This window comes from Varanus komodoensis, unplaced genomic scaffold (genome assembly GCF_004798865.1).
Source record: "Varanus komodoensis strain SLA01 unplaced genomic scaffold, ASM479886v1 scaffold11, whole genome shotgun sequence".
NCBI classification, from domain to species: Eukaryota; Metazoa; Chordata; class Lepidosauria; order Squamata; family Varanidae; genus Varanus; species Varanus komodoensis.
Window position 1 is genome coordinate 23,025,833 of NW_025335317.1, and position 17,578 is coordinate 23,043,410.

A 17,578-nucleotide genomic window follows, 5' to 3' on the forward strand; every position below is an offset into this window, starting at 1 on the left:
TTACTTCTTGACCACTATATATATATATATAGTGGTCAAGAAGTAATGCAAAGTCTGTTCTATTGCCAATTAAATAAATGCATTGTTAAAATATAACTATGTCAGAACACAGGATTTGCACCAACAAAAGCTTGTTTTCAGTAGGCTAAGCTTGCTCACGAAGGGCAGATAAAATTTGAGGTCCAGAAACACGATGGAAGTAGAAAATTCATTAACAGGTTATTGTATGGACTCTGCTGGAAGAATGGTGAGGAGGTTCTAAAGGTTCAAGAGGCACTGCAGTGAAACTTCCTGGGTCCAAAACTTGGAAAATGTGCTACACCACCCGTTAAACTACAATAACCTGCTTGCTGTTCTTCTGACAGAGTCCATACAATACAGGGAGATTACCATTGGCAGCAACAAAAGCTCCTCCTCCTCCTCCCCTTCCCTCTCCCCTCCCTTCCTGATGCCCCAGGATATGGCAGCAACAAACGTTCACTTCCATAGGTGTCTGCTGGTAACATATTCTGCCCAAATGCCCTGGAACAACACTATCTCTGGACCATCAGGGAAAGGGTCAGCGGACAATGACAGCCACCAGTGACCAGCTACCAAGAGATTGTCTTCAGTCACTTTTGCCTGACCCCTGGGGTGGGGTGTAATGGAGGGCAGTAACAAGAAAAAGGAAAGGAGCCTCACTGGTGGGATTGCAAGACACTCATCAAGAGCAAAGGCAGTGGTTCATTTCTGGATTTTTAAAACAAATGCAGAGCCATCTGGCCTGCTGCCTACTTGTGGCTGCCATATTTCCCCTAGAATGCTTTAGACATAATATTGTTCAGGGTGGGCTAAGAAGACACCAGTCAAGTCTGCTATTTCCCCCCCAAAACACCTTGGGATGATGGGACATGCAAGACACTTTGCAGGACAAAAGGGTTACTGCCTGGAGGTGGCCACTAGGAAGAGTCACTGTCACCCACATATCTGGCTAGGACTCAAAAGGTTCCAGTTCTAGCTCCCATTCCACCATGCAGCCTACTGGGTGACTTCGGGCCACTCCCTGTTTCTCACAAGATAGAATAAAATGGGCAGGATGATAAAATGGAGATGAGCAGTCTGATTATAAACTAGTTGTGGTTCCCTGCAGGAAAGAGAATGGGCTATAGATATAATAAAGAAAGAAATTCCTTCTAGTTATCCAAAGCCATCGAGCAAACATTTTTGGCTAGCTTGAAATTCACCAGATTGACTATTCATGCCTGCAGGTGGGAATTCAAGTTAAATTTCAACAATGGAATTTATGTTCCACCATTATAATCCATTCTGAGTGCCTGAGATCATGCAGAAAATAAACAGCACCAGCATGGATTTATATCAATTTTTAAAGCTATGCATTTTTAGCAGAATTTGCCATATGCAAAATATAAAGAAAATGTTTTAGTTGCCCTCAGTGGCTATCTTCAGATGCTCATGCCAAACTATGGTGTAGAATTATATGGATGGTTTGCCTGACACAACAAACCATACCGGTTTCTTCTGCAGGATAGTCTGTTGTGTCATCTAAACCCTGTTGTGGTATTCCAACATGGTGCATTTGATTTTTAGAAACCACAACAAGAAACAATGGTCTGTCCTATGGTTTCCATGCATCACTGAGGTTTCCCTGGTTGTATGAACCCAGTATCATGGTTTCCATGGTCCTGATATGCAGCTACTACAGAGCCCTCTGGAAAGAACAGATGCTGCAGAACTGCTCCAGTATGAGACTAAATTTCAGGCACAGCAGATATCATGTGTCAGCCATGGGAAGACTGAGAAAGGAGGGTGGAACATGCTCGTGTAGAAACCACTGAATTGCCAAGCATAGAGAAAAAAAACAAGCATCATGAAAACCATGCAAGGTTGTTTGTCATGATGTTTGAACCCAGCCATGAAGTGTGAATGCAGTAAGATTTAGGCTAATCAGATGTCCTCTTGCCTTTCCTGCTGCAGAGGGGAAGGTTGGAAACTTTTGATTTAATTTTTAAACTAACTCCAGTTTAGGATTATGTCCAAACATTTACAAACTGTTGCTATGACTTACTGAGAAAAGCCAGCATCACATCATAGTATAGGAAAACTGCTGCTTTTAATAAACATAGTGTTATACTTGGTATAACACTAAACTGTATTTAATCAGGAATGGAGTGAGGATTATTGTCAGCCTGCTGTAACATGATGAGAAACAGAGAACTGGCAACTAGAAGTCAAAGACTTAAAGAAGTCTGAATTTCCAAAAATCTGACCCATGAATTTTGGAATACATTAGCTTTTCTTCAGTCATGATTAAAAAAATCCATCACTCGATGCAACTTTAGTTGCAGAAAATAAAACCAACACCGATGAAAAGTAAATATTCCCCTCACATAGGTATATTTCAGGTATGTGAATATTTTAGAGGGATTGGCACATTTTGGGGAGTGAGAATTTGCACAAATGCAAACAAATAACTTTGTACAAAATCTGATTCCATCAATAAGCAGCCTTGTGCAGTGGCTGAAGATGCCAAAGGGTACCGCCTGTTTGCGCCCCATTCCGGACTTGTTTGGGCTACCCTGCTATGTCATGGCATAGGCGATATGTTAATGCAGGGCTGTGCTGACCGTGTTTTCTTAGCCAATCGTGTTGGCAGGTATGGGGATTTGAGTGCAGTGGGTTATAGCTGTATTTCCTTATTTAATATTATATGTCATATCATTGTATCAAGTAACTTTGATTTTGTATTGTGCTTTTGCTATCATTGTATTTGAACTTGTATTCACTTTTCATTATATTATTGTATTTATTTTGCATTTTGTCTTCTTGTAAGCTGCCCAGATAGCCCAATGGGCTATGGGGAGGCATACAAATGTAATAAATCAAATCAATCAATCAAAGGTGCTGTTGCATCCATGTCCTTCATGTGGGTAGCCCCTTTGATATTGTTAATTTATATTATTTTAATTGAAGTTATTTATGTTGTGAGCCGCCCCGAGGCTTCGGCGAATGGGGCAGCATAGAAATTTTCTAAATAAATAAATAAATCTGGCAGACCACCGTGTGAACAAAATGCCCACTTGGTAAGCCTTTGGTTTGATCCAACAGGTCCTCTTACATTTTGAAATCCCTTGTTTGTAACACATGAGCTCAAATTCCGAACTTGTCCAGATACGAGTTGTCTCTGTAGAAGAATTCTTGCTTAGTTATATACGACAGATAAAAGTTCCAAAGAATCAGGAAAAGCCAAAACAACATGTCACACATGCAAGAAGGAAGAATCAGCAGGCTGGGGCAAAGCCTGAGGCTTCCAGAAACACAGCAAACCATCATCATCATCAACAGTAGGGATAGCCCTGTTTCCTGCAAGACAAACAGGAACCCCATGACCATTGGTCATGGAATTCTAAGTGTCTGCTGGAGCAGGAGAAGAACGAGTGAGGAAGAGGGGAGGAATCATACATAGCTAGCTGGTTTGGAACACAAAACTGCAACATTTTGTTGTGGGTTCCACTCACTTCACTGTAGTACGCACAGTGATTTCTGCATTTGTGGTGCAGCCTCTTCCACCAAATGGCAAGTTAGTCATTTGTCAGAGGCTGTGCCAGACTGCTTATATGGATAATTAGGCAGTTCTGTAAATCATATCCATTATAACATTTTTTTTATTTGGATCTGACAGCAGGAAAAATATTTCTTTTGGATCTGACAGTAGGAACTTTATTTAGACTAATGACAGCCGTGCTATCTTAACTAGAATGCCTATCTGTTTTTAACAAGAAAGGGATTAACATCTCATTTCTCAGATGCCAGAAAGTGGCTATTTAATAATACTTTTATGAGCAGCCTCAAATTTGAACCCATAACACATGGCTTCACAAGAACAAACAGAGATGTAAAGGGTAAATTTTGGCTCTCGAGGAAACTCTCTATTGACCCCACAGGAGACATTCTCCATTTTGTTCAGAGAGCTGGCCTGCCTTTTGGCATTTTGATTATTTGGGAAAATGCAAAGTGCAACAACTACAACATTATCACTACCATTATCTGGAGTACCCGGAGGAGGGCTTTCTCTGCAGTGGTGCCCCATCTGTGGAATGCACTCCCCAGAGAGGTCTGCCTGGCGCTGTCATTTGTTTTTCGGTGCCAAGCTAAGACCTTTTTATTAAAAAAAATATTTTAACAATGCCTAGTATCTATAGGTTTTAATTGTGCAGCCAGGGTGTTTCTGGGTTTTAATTGTATTTATATTATGTTTATTTATTTATGTGAGCCATCCCAAGGCTGTAAGCGAAGGGACGGCATACAAAAATTCTAAATAAATAAATAAATAAATAAATATACTGTTTCATTTGCAAAGGAAAGTGACAGTATGTGAAACTAGCCAAGGTACAGCAATACCAACAGGTGTCATGCTTTCCAGATACAAATCCAGACATTTAAAATGCAGGGTATGGTCATGCAAGAGATGATTTGAAACATCAATATCTAGTGCTTGCTGAAAAGTAGGATGCCAAAAGTAAGAACATTTCTTAGGTGCAATGACCTTTAAAAATCAAGCATCAGTCAGTACATACCTCTGGGGGGAAAAATGGATTGCTTGTTTTCTAAATGTCATTATAATACTGTTCAGGAAGGACCACAACTACTGGCCAGAATGTGACAAGCTCTACCAAGTAATGCCTCCACCATCTGGCCAAGATTGCAGATGCATGGCGCTCTCAACTTTATTTGACGCATGGCAGACATGATGTGCCTTATCTGTGCAAAAGGTGGACTCATCTCCATTCACACAGTTTGCTTCTCTAGCCCACAGGAAAGCCATTTCAGATTTCAGAAGGAGATAGATCATGGGGACAGTGTTGGGAAGGCCTAATGGTTTAACATTCAATATTAATATTCAATACTGTGATTTAAGTGCATTTGTTGTGATCCTTTTAGTCTCACTCTAACATAATAGCAATTATTATCAACATGAGACAAATGGCAATCTTTTAGGGTAAGAGCGGCAGAAGGATGTGTGCCTTTGGTATAAATGTAGCCCACTTTATACGTCCCTAACAGAAGTCAATTAGTGAAATCAATGAGCAGGCCAAAGACAGAGATTCTCCCAAGGCATGGGAGAATCTGGCCAAGACATATGGCCAGAAATACTAGGAAAAATTGCTGATCCTGCCCTACCCTCTCTAAATGGCATTCCTGCTTCTCTACCCACATTCCTCAGTTTTTGGCTTTCATACAGACCATGATGAATCTCTTTTGACTTGGATTCTTCCAATTTATATACACTCAGCAGGACAGCCAAGGGTGGTCAGAAAACTGCACGGAATGTTTTCCATGTCTAAGAAAAAGGAGGCATATCTAGAGATCTTGCAAAGAAGTAGTTGGATAAAACTGGGTGCTTGACTTCTCTCATTATAACCAAAGTGAGAGCCAGTGTGGTGTAGTGGTTAAGAGCGTGGGACTTGAACTCAGACGATCTGGGTTCTAGTCCCCACTCGACCATGGAGCCAACTGGGTGACTTTGGGCCAGTCACAGACTCTCAGCCCAACCTACCTCACAGGGTTGTTGTTGTGGGGATAAGATGGAGGAGGAGAATGATGTAAGCTGCCTTGAGTCCTTTGAGGAAAAAGGCAGGATATAAATCGAAAAATAAATAAATAAATAAGTCATTTTCTTAATTATCTCATGCTTTTAGCCCATCCTTCAATAATGCATGAACAACAGCAAAACTGAATAATTACTTTTTTGCCTTTCCACACAAACCTAAATCTTATGTGTAATCCTGAGACAGCAGAAATGGTTTATCTGATTTGAGCCGAGCAAATTAATGAATAAGCAGAAGACTGCCGTACTGGAACAAATTATCGTGATTGATAGGAAGAAAAGTTACCTGAGATCATTTCTTCTTGACCAGCAGAACTGATCAGCATGCCAGAAACGCGTAACTCGAGCACAGTTTCTTATTCAAGGCATCCCGCTCACACGTGCCCAAGCCCCCATATTTGTGGTGTTCTTTCAGCAATGCCATCCTTCCCTACAGCTCCGACTATCATATTTTTCATTCTCCATACAGATTATCCAATGTGACCATTTTGTGACCTTAAAAATGTCACTGAAAGAAGTAAAGGCTCTGCATTCTGTCTCATTGTATACCTAGTGGCACATTTAGTCATTCATCCAGCTTTGTGTTTTTAAATGACAAATATTAGAAAGGTTATTCCATCCTACACAGCAGCGTTTTGCCAGGAGCCAGAAGGCTTGTTCAACTTACAACAGCTTTTAGGGACTGGACTTCAGGAACACTTTGTTAATGCTTAGTCAACACCACTGCTGTTTCTCTCAGATAGTGACACAGAAAGAGGGGGGGAGAGGGAGGGGGAGAGAAATCAGAGATTATTGACTAAGCATGAAGAATTTTGACTATTTAGTGTTTAAACTTAGTGTCGTCATCCCCATATGCATCAGATTTTTTTACTATTTTTAAGTGGAGGCTATGAATTCCTCCTACCTAGTCATAAAAGTAGGAGAACTGCCTTAGTTCAAGAGGTAACTGGACAGCCATTTGAGAGGGATGGTTTTACTTGGTATCCCAGACTGAGCAGGGGCTTGGACTGAACGGCCCTCTGGCTCTTCCAGTTCTACTATTCTATAACTCTATGGTAAACCAAATAATCTTTCAATAATGCTCAGAAGTGTTAGGGTTATTTCAGGTGAAAATATTTTAGGGCTACTTCACCCTTAAAGGACCCCTGCCATTTGGGTTCAAATGATACAACAAGCCATGGGAAGTTCGGTTCCTGAACATACTATGCAAAAAATGCTCCCCATGGACACCCAGTGCAAGGCCACACCTTCTGCAGGTAAAATAAGGTATGATGGGCTGTTGTTATGTGTGAACCAGGCTATTCTCTTTGTTAGAATAAATAAAATCTCTGTTTTCAAAATGGCTATTTTCCTCTGCACTTCTTTTTTTCAGAATGTCTGTAAAATTTAAATAAATATACATTGTTTAGATTGTTTGGGATGCAGGTGGCACAGTGGTTTAAACTGCTGTGCTGCTGGGCTGGGTGATCAAAAGGTTGCCGGTTCGAATCTGCACAATGGGGTGAGTTCCCGTTGCTCTGTCCCAGCTCCTGCCAACCTTGCAGTTTGAAAGCATGCAAATGCAAGTAGATAAAAAGGTACCACTTCAGTGGGCAGGTAACAGCGTTCCGTGCACTTCGGTGTTTAGTCATGCCGGCCACATGACTGTCTGGGGACAAACGCTGGCTCCCTTGGCTAGGAAACGGAGATGAGCACCGCCCCCTAGAGTCAGGCATGACTGGACTTAATGTCAAGGGGAAACCTTTACCTTTTTTAGATTGTTTAGATCTAGGCACCTAAACTGAGCTAGTTAAAATAGATTTTCCTGCACCATTCTTCCAAGACTGCCTGCACAGCATCACAGGAGGCTACAGAGTGGCTCAGGGGATCCTGGTGAATGGGGTGAGCTGTGGTGCAAAGAAGTGGGGGGTTCCCACTAAGGTGAGCAGAGGAGCCAATTATGGCCACATCTGTAAAAGCTTGGCTTTTTGCTACAGTTTTAATTTCTACAGAAAATTAAGAAACTATTCAAAATAGGCAGCCATGGGAAGAGAAGGGGGTCCATCAGAACTTTTCAAAAGTATTCAGCTTTTGTTTTGAAACTGAATTGCTTAACATTATCACTGTTTTCATACCATTGCCATTCCTTCTCCTAACATCTGCCTTTCCAGAGCTGCAACAAGTAAGCTGAACTATCTTGCAGGCAGAAGAACAAACAGATGTTCCAATCAGAGTTTCACAGGCAATAATAATCATTTAAATTTATTAGTCAATAATGTTTCTTAAACAGTTCTCTGCACTTCAAGGAAGTGAATGTGTTTATGTAGATCTAGCTGAAACGCCTTGAAATGCTAAGTAGTGACCTCCCCTGTCAGCATGCTTTGGAAAGGATATAAAGCTAATTACAATCATGACTGCCATTCACTTATTTATGCATTAATGAGTGAGAGAAATTACACTGAAGTCACTTGTTAGCATTCTAAATAGCATTATGCACAAAGGCATTGCCTACAGAAGAAGATGCATAATTGCCATGTGTTTTAAACACCCATGAGGGGAAAGAAACAAGAAAAATGAGTAATAAGTACTGCCTATTTCTCTTTCCAGAATCTTTCAGGATAACAATAGTTCTGACCTCTCCATTGCCCCTGTTTAATGAGGAAAGAATGACGCCGTTAAAAATCAGACACGAAACAACACCTGGCAAAGTAGGCAAGTAAGGAGGGACATGGTGTGAGAAATAATAGGGATAAGAACACCAGCTAGCTGGTCATGTTAACAGTTTCTGCTCGGTCTGTTTCCTCTAGGTTTCCGGAAATGAAGAGCATATAAAAGTGAACAAGCACACAATAAGTGAAAAGCTATCCCTTAATTCCAGCAACACAGTATCTTGCCTTTTCCACCAGCTCCTTTATTTCATCTACTTTAGATATTTCTGAACTGCAGACATTTCTGAAGTTTCTGACCGAAGAAGAAAAAACTTTACTGACTGAAAAATGCAGCAAAACTGAGTACTTCTTACTCACCTTTTGCAAAAAGTCATTTTTGCAAGCAGACAAGATGTGAATGTCATACCCAGGATAAACTATCCATAGCCTCGAGGGTATAAACATTATTCATAAAATTATAGAATTGGAATATTTAATGTTTTTAAAATACGGACACTTCACAACACAGAGCTCTGTCCAAACTGAACATCATCATTAGCCAACATTATATCAAGACCAAATACTCAGATATCCTTACTTTTGACGGTGGCTGTCCGGGTGCAGTTGTAAAGAATAGCAAGTTCCCCAAATACCTTGCCAGGACCCATGGTGCACAGTTTGACACCTTCCTTTGTCACCTCAACCTTTCCATCTGTGGACAAAGAACACAATTTGGTGTCACCAACTTTTCATAATGTTTAGACTGTTGCTTGTTTTTACAGTATTTTTAAACATGCATTCATTCTTTGGAATTTCTAATCTGGTTCACACATCCAATCAGAACTCTTCAGCTATACACTGCTTGATCACTCCTGGTTGATTCTTCTTGCCAAAGGATTGATTAAACCAAGCGACGGGCTTGTTTTAGCATGACATGTGAACCAAGAAGTCAAGTTTTTCTTTCCAATCAAGCCAGTGTCATAAGCCAGAGTTTGTTCTTGGTTATGACTATGGTTTATAAAGCTATTAACAAGCCAGAACATCTGGTCTTAATAAACGATGGTTTGTTTTGCTCTTTCCATTGGCAAGATAATACAAACAGGAGCAATTCACAGCATACGCTAACATCCCAACAGATTTCCAATGAAATGGAATCAATCAATGAAACTGACACTGACTTCACACTTGGAATTCTGCAAAACTTTATGATCCTTCAGACACTAGGTGGGTTCACATGACATGGCAAGCCATTATGGTTTCTTGTGCAGGATGATCTGTCATGTCATCCAAACCCTGTCATGGTATGTTGTGGTTTTGGAAACTATGATAAGAAACAATTATTTGTTCTATGTGGTTCCCATGTTTCAATGTGGTTTTTCTGGACATCCACACCTGACATTGTGGCTTTCACAGTCCTGTTATGCATCTACTACAGAGTCCCCTGGAAAGAGGGGCAGCCGCAGGAACTTCTCCAACAATCCAGTGTGAGATTGAATTTCAGGCACGCTTGGAGATGGGATATGTAACAACAGCAAAGGAAGTGAGGATTGAAGACCATGCTCGTGTAGAAGCCACTTGATCATCTGTCAGGCACATTAAGGGGGAAAATATGCAGCATGGTTGCTTGTCATAACATATGGACCTAGTCACTGGTCCAGGGCCATAGGATTGCTCCCTTAATATTTTCAACATGCAAATAAGTTGTTAACAGTTTGCTAAATTGTTCTCAGCTGTTGCATTAGTTTGGTTTTCTTCTGTGTGGTTGACATCCTGTATTTTTCTTCTTTCTATACTGGCAATTGATCAATAGATTCTAAGGAAATCCTGATTTTTTAGAGCATCCATGGTCACCAAATGAATAAATTTCTGTTATAGATTTGCTACTGGATGAGCAAATCTGTAACAGCACAATCCATGGGTCTCAACATGTGGCTTTAGAACATTTGGTCATGTGAATCTAAGGAACCCAGGTAAATGTGAAGACATTTCTGTTGCAAGTTTCTGAAGTTTCATATGATTTAGCTAAGCTGACATTAGAGGAGCACTGTTCATACTGGACCACTTGCAGGGCAGGAGACATCTGTGATATAGTCATCTTAATCATGTCAGTTATTCATACTTCCAGTTTTTCGCTCTCCCCTTCTGCTTTTTCCTTCTTACGTTTCCTTCCAAGGAAGCAAAACTAGCTGAATGCTGCAGGTGGGGGGGGGGGGGTTAGCTAAAAAGGATCAAAAGTTTCCTGCTTCTAGGAAGGCAATGGAGACTAGTTAAGAAATGGTTTGCTATAATATATGAGGAACAATTGCAGATTTCAAGCAAGCAGTTGTAGAAATTGTACTCAAGGCTTATTTTTATGATGTCATCAAAAGGCATCTTAAAAAGGGAAGTGGGTATTCATTGAATAAACTAAAGCTTTCAGAGGCTCTGGCGAATGGGGCGGCATATAAGTGTGCTAAATAAATAAATAAATAAAACTGTTTGATTCTTTAAAGAAATCATCTAGAAAGTAAGATTTCTTCTTTACTGCTGCTTTGACATTTCTTATGGAGAGGATTGTACAGAAGGAGTATTTCTTAGCCCGATCTAGAGATACTGAGATTCAAATTGGGTCCTTCTGCATGCAAAGCACGTCGTCTACCACTGAGGTAGACCTTCCTTTTAGTACAAACTATTATTTTGGAAGATAGTGATGGTTCTGATTTGTAAAATATTGCATGTACTGTGAATATTCTAGATTGCTGATGTCACACACCCATATAATTAAAGGCAAGTTAATGATAGCAATAAAGCAAGCAAGGCATCAATTGATTATTGACAACACTGAAGATTAACAATGCCACTCAGTCAGGAAATGTCTATCTTACTATGATGCATATTTCCAAAGAAGTGAGAAGGATCTAAAGAAACCGATGCAAGTTTGATGCTTCTCTGCACGCACCGGCACTTGCCCAGTTTCTTCTTTGTTGCATCTAAGGCCACACTGGAAGTTTATTGTTTGAAAAGCAGCTTTGAAGGGTTGCTGGGAACTGCAATAACAAGGTAGGCCATGAAAACCATGAATGCACGGAGGAGATATCTGAACAGACCTCTATGGTTCCTAACCATTGTGTATAAGACTTGAACAGTTATACCAGACCACTAGTATGGCACAGGGCTATGACAAACATCCGAGCCATTCACCAAGGAGACTTTATTGGGATCTCCAATGTGCCCAAATACACTGACATGTAGAAAAGCTTCTCCATACAATGCATTATTAGGCATGGCTGTACATGTACCACTGAATGGCACTGGAAATGCTTTCCTAGAAATCCTAGAAATCCATGCGCACATGCTGCTTTGGCAAGTGATTTCCTGTATCTCCTCCCAGTAAGACACATGATGGTAACAGACCCTTTAGACATGTGATGGATGAAGGGTCCACATCCAATAGCAGCTGCCTCCATCCTGACCTACAGACATGCACTGGACTATGCACATTACTCTCATGATGGTCTGATGCTTGGCTTGCCTGCACATAGGGCTTGTACACTGTCATTAAAGCACATGGGTTTAATGCCAGGGCTCTTGCCCCACTCCCATGCATGCATGTATAAAATCACTCTCTATATATACTGAACATCACTACCATACATTGTGATTATATATATATATATATATATATATATATATATATATTCACCAGAGTTTACACTAGGGCTCTTCAGGCATTCAATAAATAGACAATGATTGCGGAAATAAAAAAATATTCTAAGAACATCTCATTTAAATAGTTACAAGAGATAGAATTTGGAGTACATTCATCTCTTAAATATGCAACAAAGAGATGCCTGCGGGTAAAATAGCCTGCATGTCTTTATAAACAAAGTGTTCGAAAATCTCCATTAGCTCCATCACATACTATTCTTTCAGTTCCAAAAATATGCTACACTAGTCAAAAGTCAAGCAAGCAAAGCGGGATTGCTGTAGGGCAATTGCTGCCATTGTGGAGCTGAGGAAAATTTCCATTGCTAGTATCCATACATTAGCCTTTCCAGTTAAAGCTAGCCAGATAAATAACAGAATTTTGCCTAATTAAGGTCCCTCATGGCTGCCAAAAGGATGGCACATATAAATACTATCATTAGCTCACGGGGTCAAGTCATTGCAAGAATAGCATTGGACACCACAGCCCCCTTAAAGCAGTATACAAAGAATAAATAGCAATGCAGTCACAAATCACTAACAAACCACATTTCCATTAAGGAAATGACGTGCTGGAATCTATGCTAGAATCCATGTTCCAAGCAGAAAGGCTGCTGAATTTTGCCTACTGAAAAACACTGAGACAAAGCTACGCAAAACAGCAAAGAATTTCAAGAAAAGCTGGTCATTTTAATAGAACTAGTTTCCTCTCCAAATTGACAAGGCGTTGTGCTGAAATTAAATATGTAGGGCTAATTTAGAGTTTCCATATAAATGCTCTGTATCCCCCCATTTAGTAAAGCTTAAGATACTAGGTTGCATAATTCAAGTTTCTTGTCTATTTCAGCTGCTAGGAGTTGTAATAATGGAAGATGGCTGCACTCCTTTTCTGAACTGCTGGTTTGACTGGAGGTTCTGAATGACCTACTAATATCTGCGAAAGAAACATACCTGGCAATAGCCAGATCAATAACTGGGACCTGTAGGCCTAAACATATAGTGCAAGGTCTGTCCACTTGCACTAGTGCCAAGCCCAATTCAAGTTGCTTATTCTAACCTATAAAGATTATACGCCTGGGGCCACAAGACTTGATGGAATGCCTCTCCCAACTACAGTCTTCAACAGATAGGACCTTTCTCCAAAAGTCAAATGTGAGGAAGGCTCAGAGCCAGCAACAAACAGGGGAACTTTCTAATTGGGTCCCCATCTATGAAATGATCTCCCAGATCTCCCACTGAGACTCACCTGGCACCAACCTTGTCCTTCTGTGCCAGGTAAAGATGGCCCTTTATGCCGAGACTTTTATGCATGGATAACGCATAACAGAGGTAATGATGAAGGGCTTGAGAGTATTACCCATCCCAGTAATTACACATACATACATACATGTGTGTGCGTGAGTGCATGCGTGTGTTTTGTATCCTATCCTATCCTATCCAATCTTATTTTATTTTATTTTATTTTTTGGTGAACTGCTGTGAACCACTCAAAGAGCTTTGGCTACTGGGAGATAAAGAAATGAAATAAATAATAATATCTAATAAGCGAACTTTACACTCCATTTGGTGAAAGCTACTGGAGCCTTGCTTCTTATCTAGGTTCTCCTTGTGCAATCTGAGTACAATCCTTAAGCTTTTAAAACCCCATTTATTATGGGGGGAAAGCACATATTTTCTTGTCCTCCAGAATAAAAAGAGGAAATAAGCTAAAGGCTGTTTTTTGTGTTACGGTGAGAACATTTGGTACTTTTAGCACATTGAGTCCATCCAATTAAAAATTAAATAACATCCTTAGTTGAATTGCACTTGGATTTCTCCAATAAATTGGGCTATAAACTAAATAGCTGTATCACAACGTTCTCATTTATTGTGAGGAGATTTTTCCCCCTCCCAGTAATTAAATGGTCATTTTCTGTTTCCTGTGAGCAGGGACAAGAAAAACAGATTAGCTTGACTCTAAGAATGTCAATCTCTGTGTAATTCTTGTAATGGCCAATCATCTAATAGCTTATTACTAACTTCCACTTTTGCTACTTGCAGTTAATAGAGTTTTATGGAACTAAAAACTTCATCAGGCCATTTTAATGCAGAGGCACCCTTAACACTATCTATGGAGAGAGAGAGAGAGAGAGAGAGAGAGAGAGAGAGAGAGAGAGAGAGAGAATAGATATAATTTAAGTTTCAATATTTGCTGTGCCTTCAGTTTAGAGGTGTACTTCTCTGCTAAATACTACTGATTCACAATGTATAACCATCAACATTAGATGAAGTCAATCAGTTATGTATTGCTTTCTGACTGATGAGTGACACCCATCTCCCAAGGCTTGAACACATGCATTCACACATGTTCCTTCCACAACCTCTGAATGAAGCTTTACTCTGAATGCCACTTCCAAGTTCAATCTGGAACAGGGCTTTTTCCAGTAATGTCATCCCTTCTGGATTTGCTTTCCCAGTGAAGTTCTTCATTCAGTGTTGTTTGAACCTTTCAGAAGTCAGCTAAACCATGCTCCTTTTCTACTATTTTTATAGCCATTTATATTTCTTACTGTATGTTTAGATCCTATTTTACTGGTTTGCATTTGCTGTGTTTTATCATTTTAATAGAGGTCACCCTAAACTCTCTGTCAACATGTGGTATATTTTTATTTATTTTTAAAATAAGATTTATGGAGCCCCTGCAGGCTTTTGGGTTGTATTGTGCAGGACTTGCTTAATGATAAGTTTATTATTAATGATGGTATTATATGACACTGTAACATTAGAAAATTCTAAACTCCATGAAGGATAATTCTGCTGCCAATGTAAAGCAGCCAGTCTGTAAAATACCCTGAAAGAAATGCAGTGATTACTAGAAGCTGACATGGATTTTTCAAGACCAAATCTTGTCAGGCTAATCTGATTTCAGTTTTTGATTGGGTAACCTCCCAGATGGACTATGGACATAATATGACTTGGATGTAGCAAAGCTTTGGACAAAGTGCCCCATGATATCCTGACTAGCAAACTAACAAAAAAGTGGGCTAGATGGAACGCATATCATGTGAATTCACAGTTGGCCACACAATCGGACTGAAAGAGGGCTCATCAAGGGAACTTTCTCATACTGAGAAGAGGTAACAGGTGGGGTACCCCAAGGTTCAGTAGTAGTCCTAGTGTTCTTCAACATTTATATCAATTAATTGGATGAATAGGGAATGATTACCAAATCTGTAGATGACAGAAAACTGCCTGGGAAAGCGAATAACTGGAAGACAGAAAGAAGATTTAAGGCTGATCTGGAGAGGCAGAACATTGGACAGACAGCAACAAAATGAAATTCAGTAGGGACAAATGCCAGGTCATGCACCTAGGAAAAAGAAACCAAATGCGTCATTACAACACGGGGAATACTTAGCTCAAAAATACTGCAAGTGAGAAGGATCTTGGAATTGTAGATCACATGCTGAATGTGAGTCAACAATGTGGTGTGGCTGCAAAAAGGGCACTTGCTATTTTAGGCTGCATTGTAGAGGTAGCACTTCTAAAACACCTGAAGTACTAGTTCCCCTTTGCTCAGCACTGGTTGGGCCTCATCTGGAGTACTGTCTCCAGTTCTGGGCACCACAGGTTAAGAAAGATGCAGGCAAGCTGGGAAGGATCCCAAGGCAATGAAAATGATTCAGGGACTGGAAAAAGGCCCTGTGAGGAGACATTTAGAGAATTGGTGGTAAGACACACCCTGAGGACTATCTTTTGCTACATCTTTTGCTTTTGTTCCTTCTGTGGCTGAGGAATATGGGCTGATGACATTTCCAGAACACTAGACGTAAGGCTATCACTTCTGTGATTTTTCCGCATGTTTTTTTTCCCTCATTTCATCCTGGGCATAGCCTATGGCAACCAAAGTACTAATGTAGTAATGGCATATCTTTCCTCTAGATTAGTATCATATAAGGTTGTCATGTACTCTGCTCATTTATGCTGAGACAAAAATAATTCCCATTGAAGTTGTTTGTTTTTTCAATGGTTGTAAGCTGCTCTGCAAACCTGGAATCTGAAAGCTGATGAAAGACAATGAACGATGGAAATAAATAATAATTAATGAATAAAAGTATGGGGGTTATATAAGCCCCTATTGGACCTAAAAAGCCCATTGCATTTGCATTAGAATTTTAATCTGACAAGGTTTCCCCCCTAACTGTTTGCAGATATTTGTAATATTGGAACCTATCATCTATCTGTGCAGTGTGGGTGGGGCATGATTCTAGTCTATCACTCTCACTGACAGACAGAAACACTTTCCAAAAATTATGGAATGCTTTGCTGTCAAAAAAAGAAGGTAAAAATGTTGACCCTTTCAACAACTCAGGAGTAAAATCACAACAATAACAGATCAGTTCTCCCGCTGAACTGTCCATTACCGTAAATGGTTCAGCAACAGTTTATGCTGCAGTGCCTGTTCTTCTAGGAGACTGAATTTCTTAATGCAAATGATATTCTGAGTAAATATTTTTATAAATTATTATACTTGGTACTTTTCAATCAACAGCATTTTCCAATCCACCAGATATTTTTCAAACACTTTAATTTCCCTTTATACCATACATACATTTTTTAAAGTGCCTCTTCTTTCAATAAATAAGATTATTCTGAAAAATAGCTTTGTCATAAGATCTATGGGGAACCAGTTGCTTGACCCTTTTGCTTCCTGCCACTTCTCGAGAATTGTATGTCCTAAAAGAAGAAGTTCTACAATGCCAAGCTTTTCTGGCTGAAGTATGCTGGGAATTTTAAGGTTTCTTTTTCTCTGAACACGCCTTTTGTCACATAACCCAAGCTGGCAATGAACCAGGCTAAGATACAGAGATATCAGTATGGTACAGATAGATCATAGGGAGGAAAACCATAACGCAGTCCTTCTCTCCTTGCTAGTCTTCCTGTCCTGATTGCAGTCTTCAAGGCTGTTTTTCTGGTTCTCTGAAAGTGAACCACATATTGGTTTACAGCTTTTCTTTTTGTTTAGGGATCAATTCTCAAAGAAAAATGGAAAGGGGGAAAAAAGGGAGAAGCAGGGTCACAGATGAGGCAGCAAGTTGGGGGTAGCTGCTTTGGCCTGAAATGAGGTTGACAAATTGGTTTTAGACAGCAATCAAGTTTTTCAGGCTGGTGACAAAATGGCAAACAGGAACTGCTGTTGGAAAGCATCTGGAGGAATTTATTTTTTTGAGATACTTAATAAATGTAAAAAAAGTAATACTATGACTAATAAGAAACAAGTAAGTACCCTGGCTGTGAAAGTTGAACCATAAGGAAGGCTGAGAGCTGAAGAATTGAGGCCTTTGAATTATGGTGCTGGAGGAGACTCCTGCAAGTCCCTTGGACTGCAAGGCAATCAAACCAGTCAGTCTTAGAGGAGATCAACCCTGAATGCTATTTACAAGGCCAGATAATGAAGATGAAACTCAAATACTTTGGCCACCTAATGAGAAGGAAGGACTCCCTGGAGAAGAGCCTAATGCTGGGAACAATAGATGGCAAAAGAAGAAGGGGACAGCAGAGGATGAGGTGGCTGGATGGAATCACTGAGGAAGTTGGTGTGAGCTTAAGTGGACTCTGGGGGATGATGGAGGACAGGAAGGTCTGGAGGAATGTTGTCCATGGGGTTGCGATGGGTCGGACA

At 40.1% G+C, this 17,578-nt stretch overlaps 1 protein-coding gene across 2 annotated transcripts in view; it reads right to left on the minus strand.

Annotated features, from left to right (window-relative positions):
• The window catches only part of PRKG1 (protein kinase cGMP-dependent 1), a 743,395-nt gene that overhangs the window by 404,890 nt on the left and 320,927 nt on the right, over positions 1-17,578 (minus strand). For both annotated transcript variants that reach the window (XM_044420579.1, XM_044420578.1), the window contains exon 3: positions 8,831-8,944. In XM_044420579.1, the coding sequence (XP_044276514.1) occupies positions 8,831-8,944 (114 nt within the window). The remainder of the gene's footprint in view (positions 1-8,830; positions 8,945-17,578) is intronic.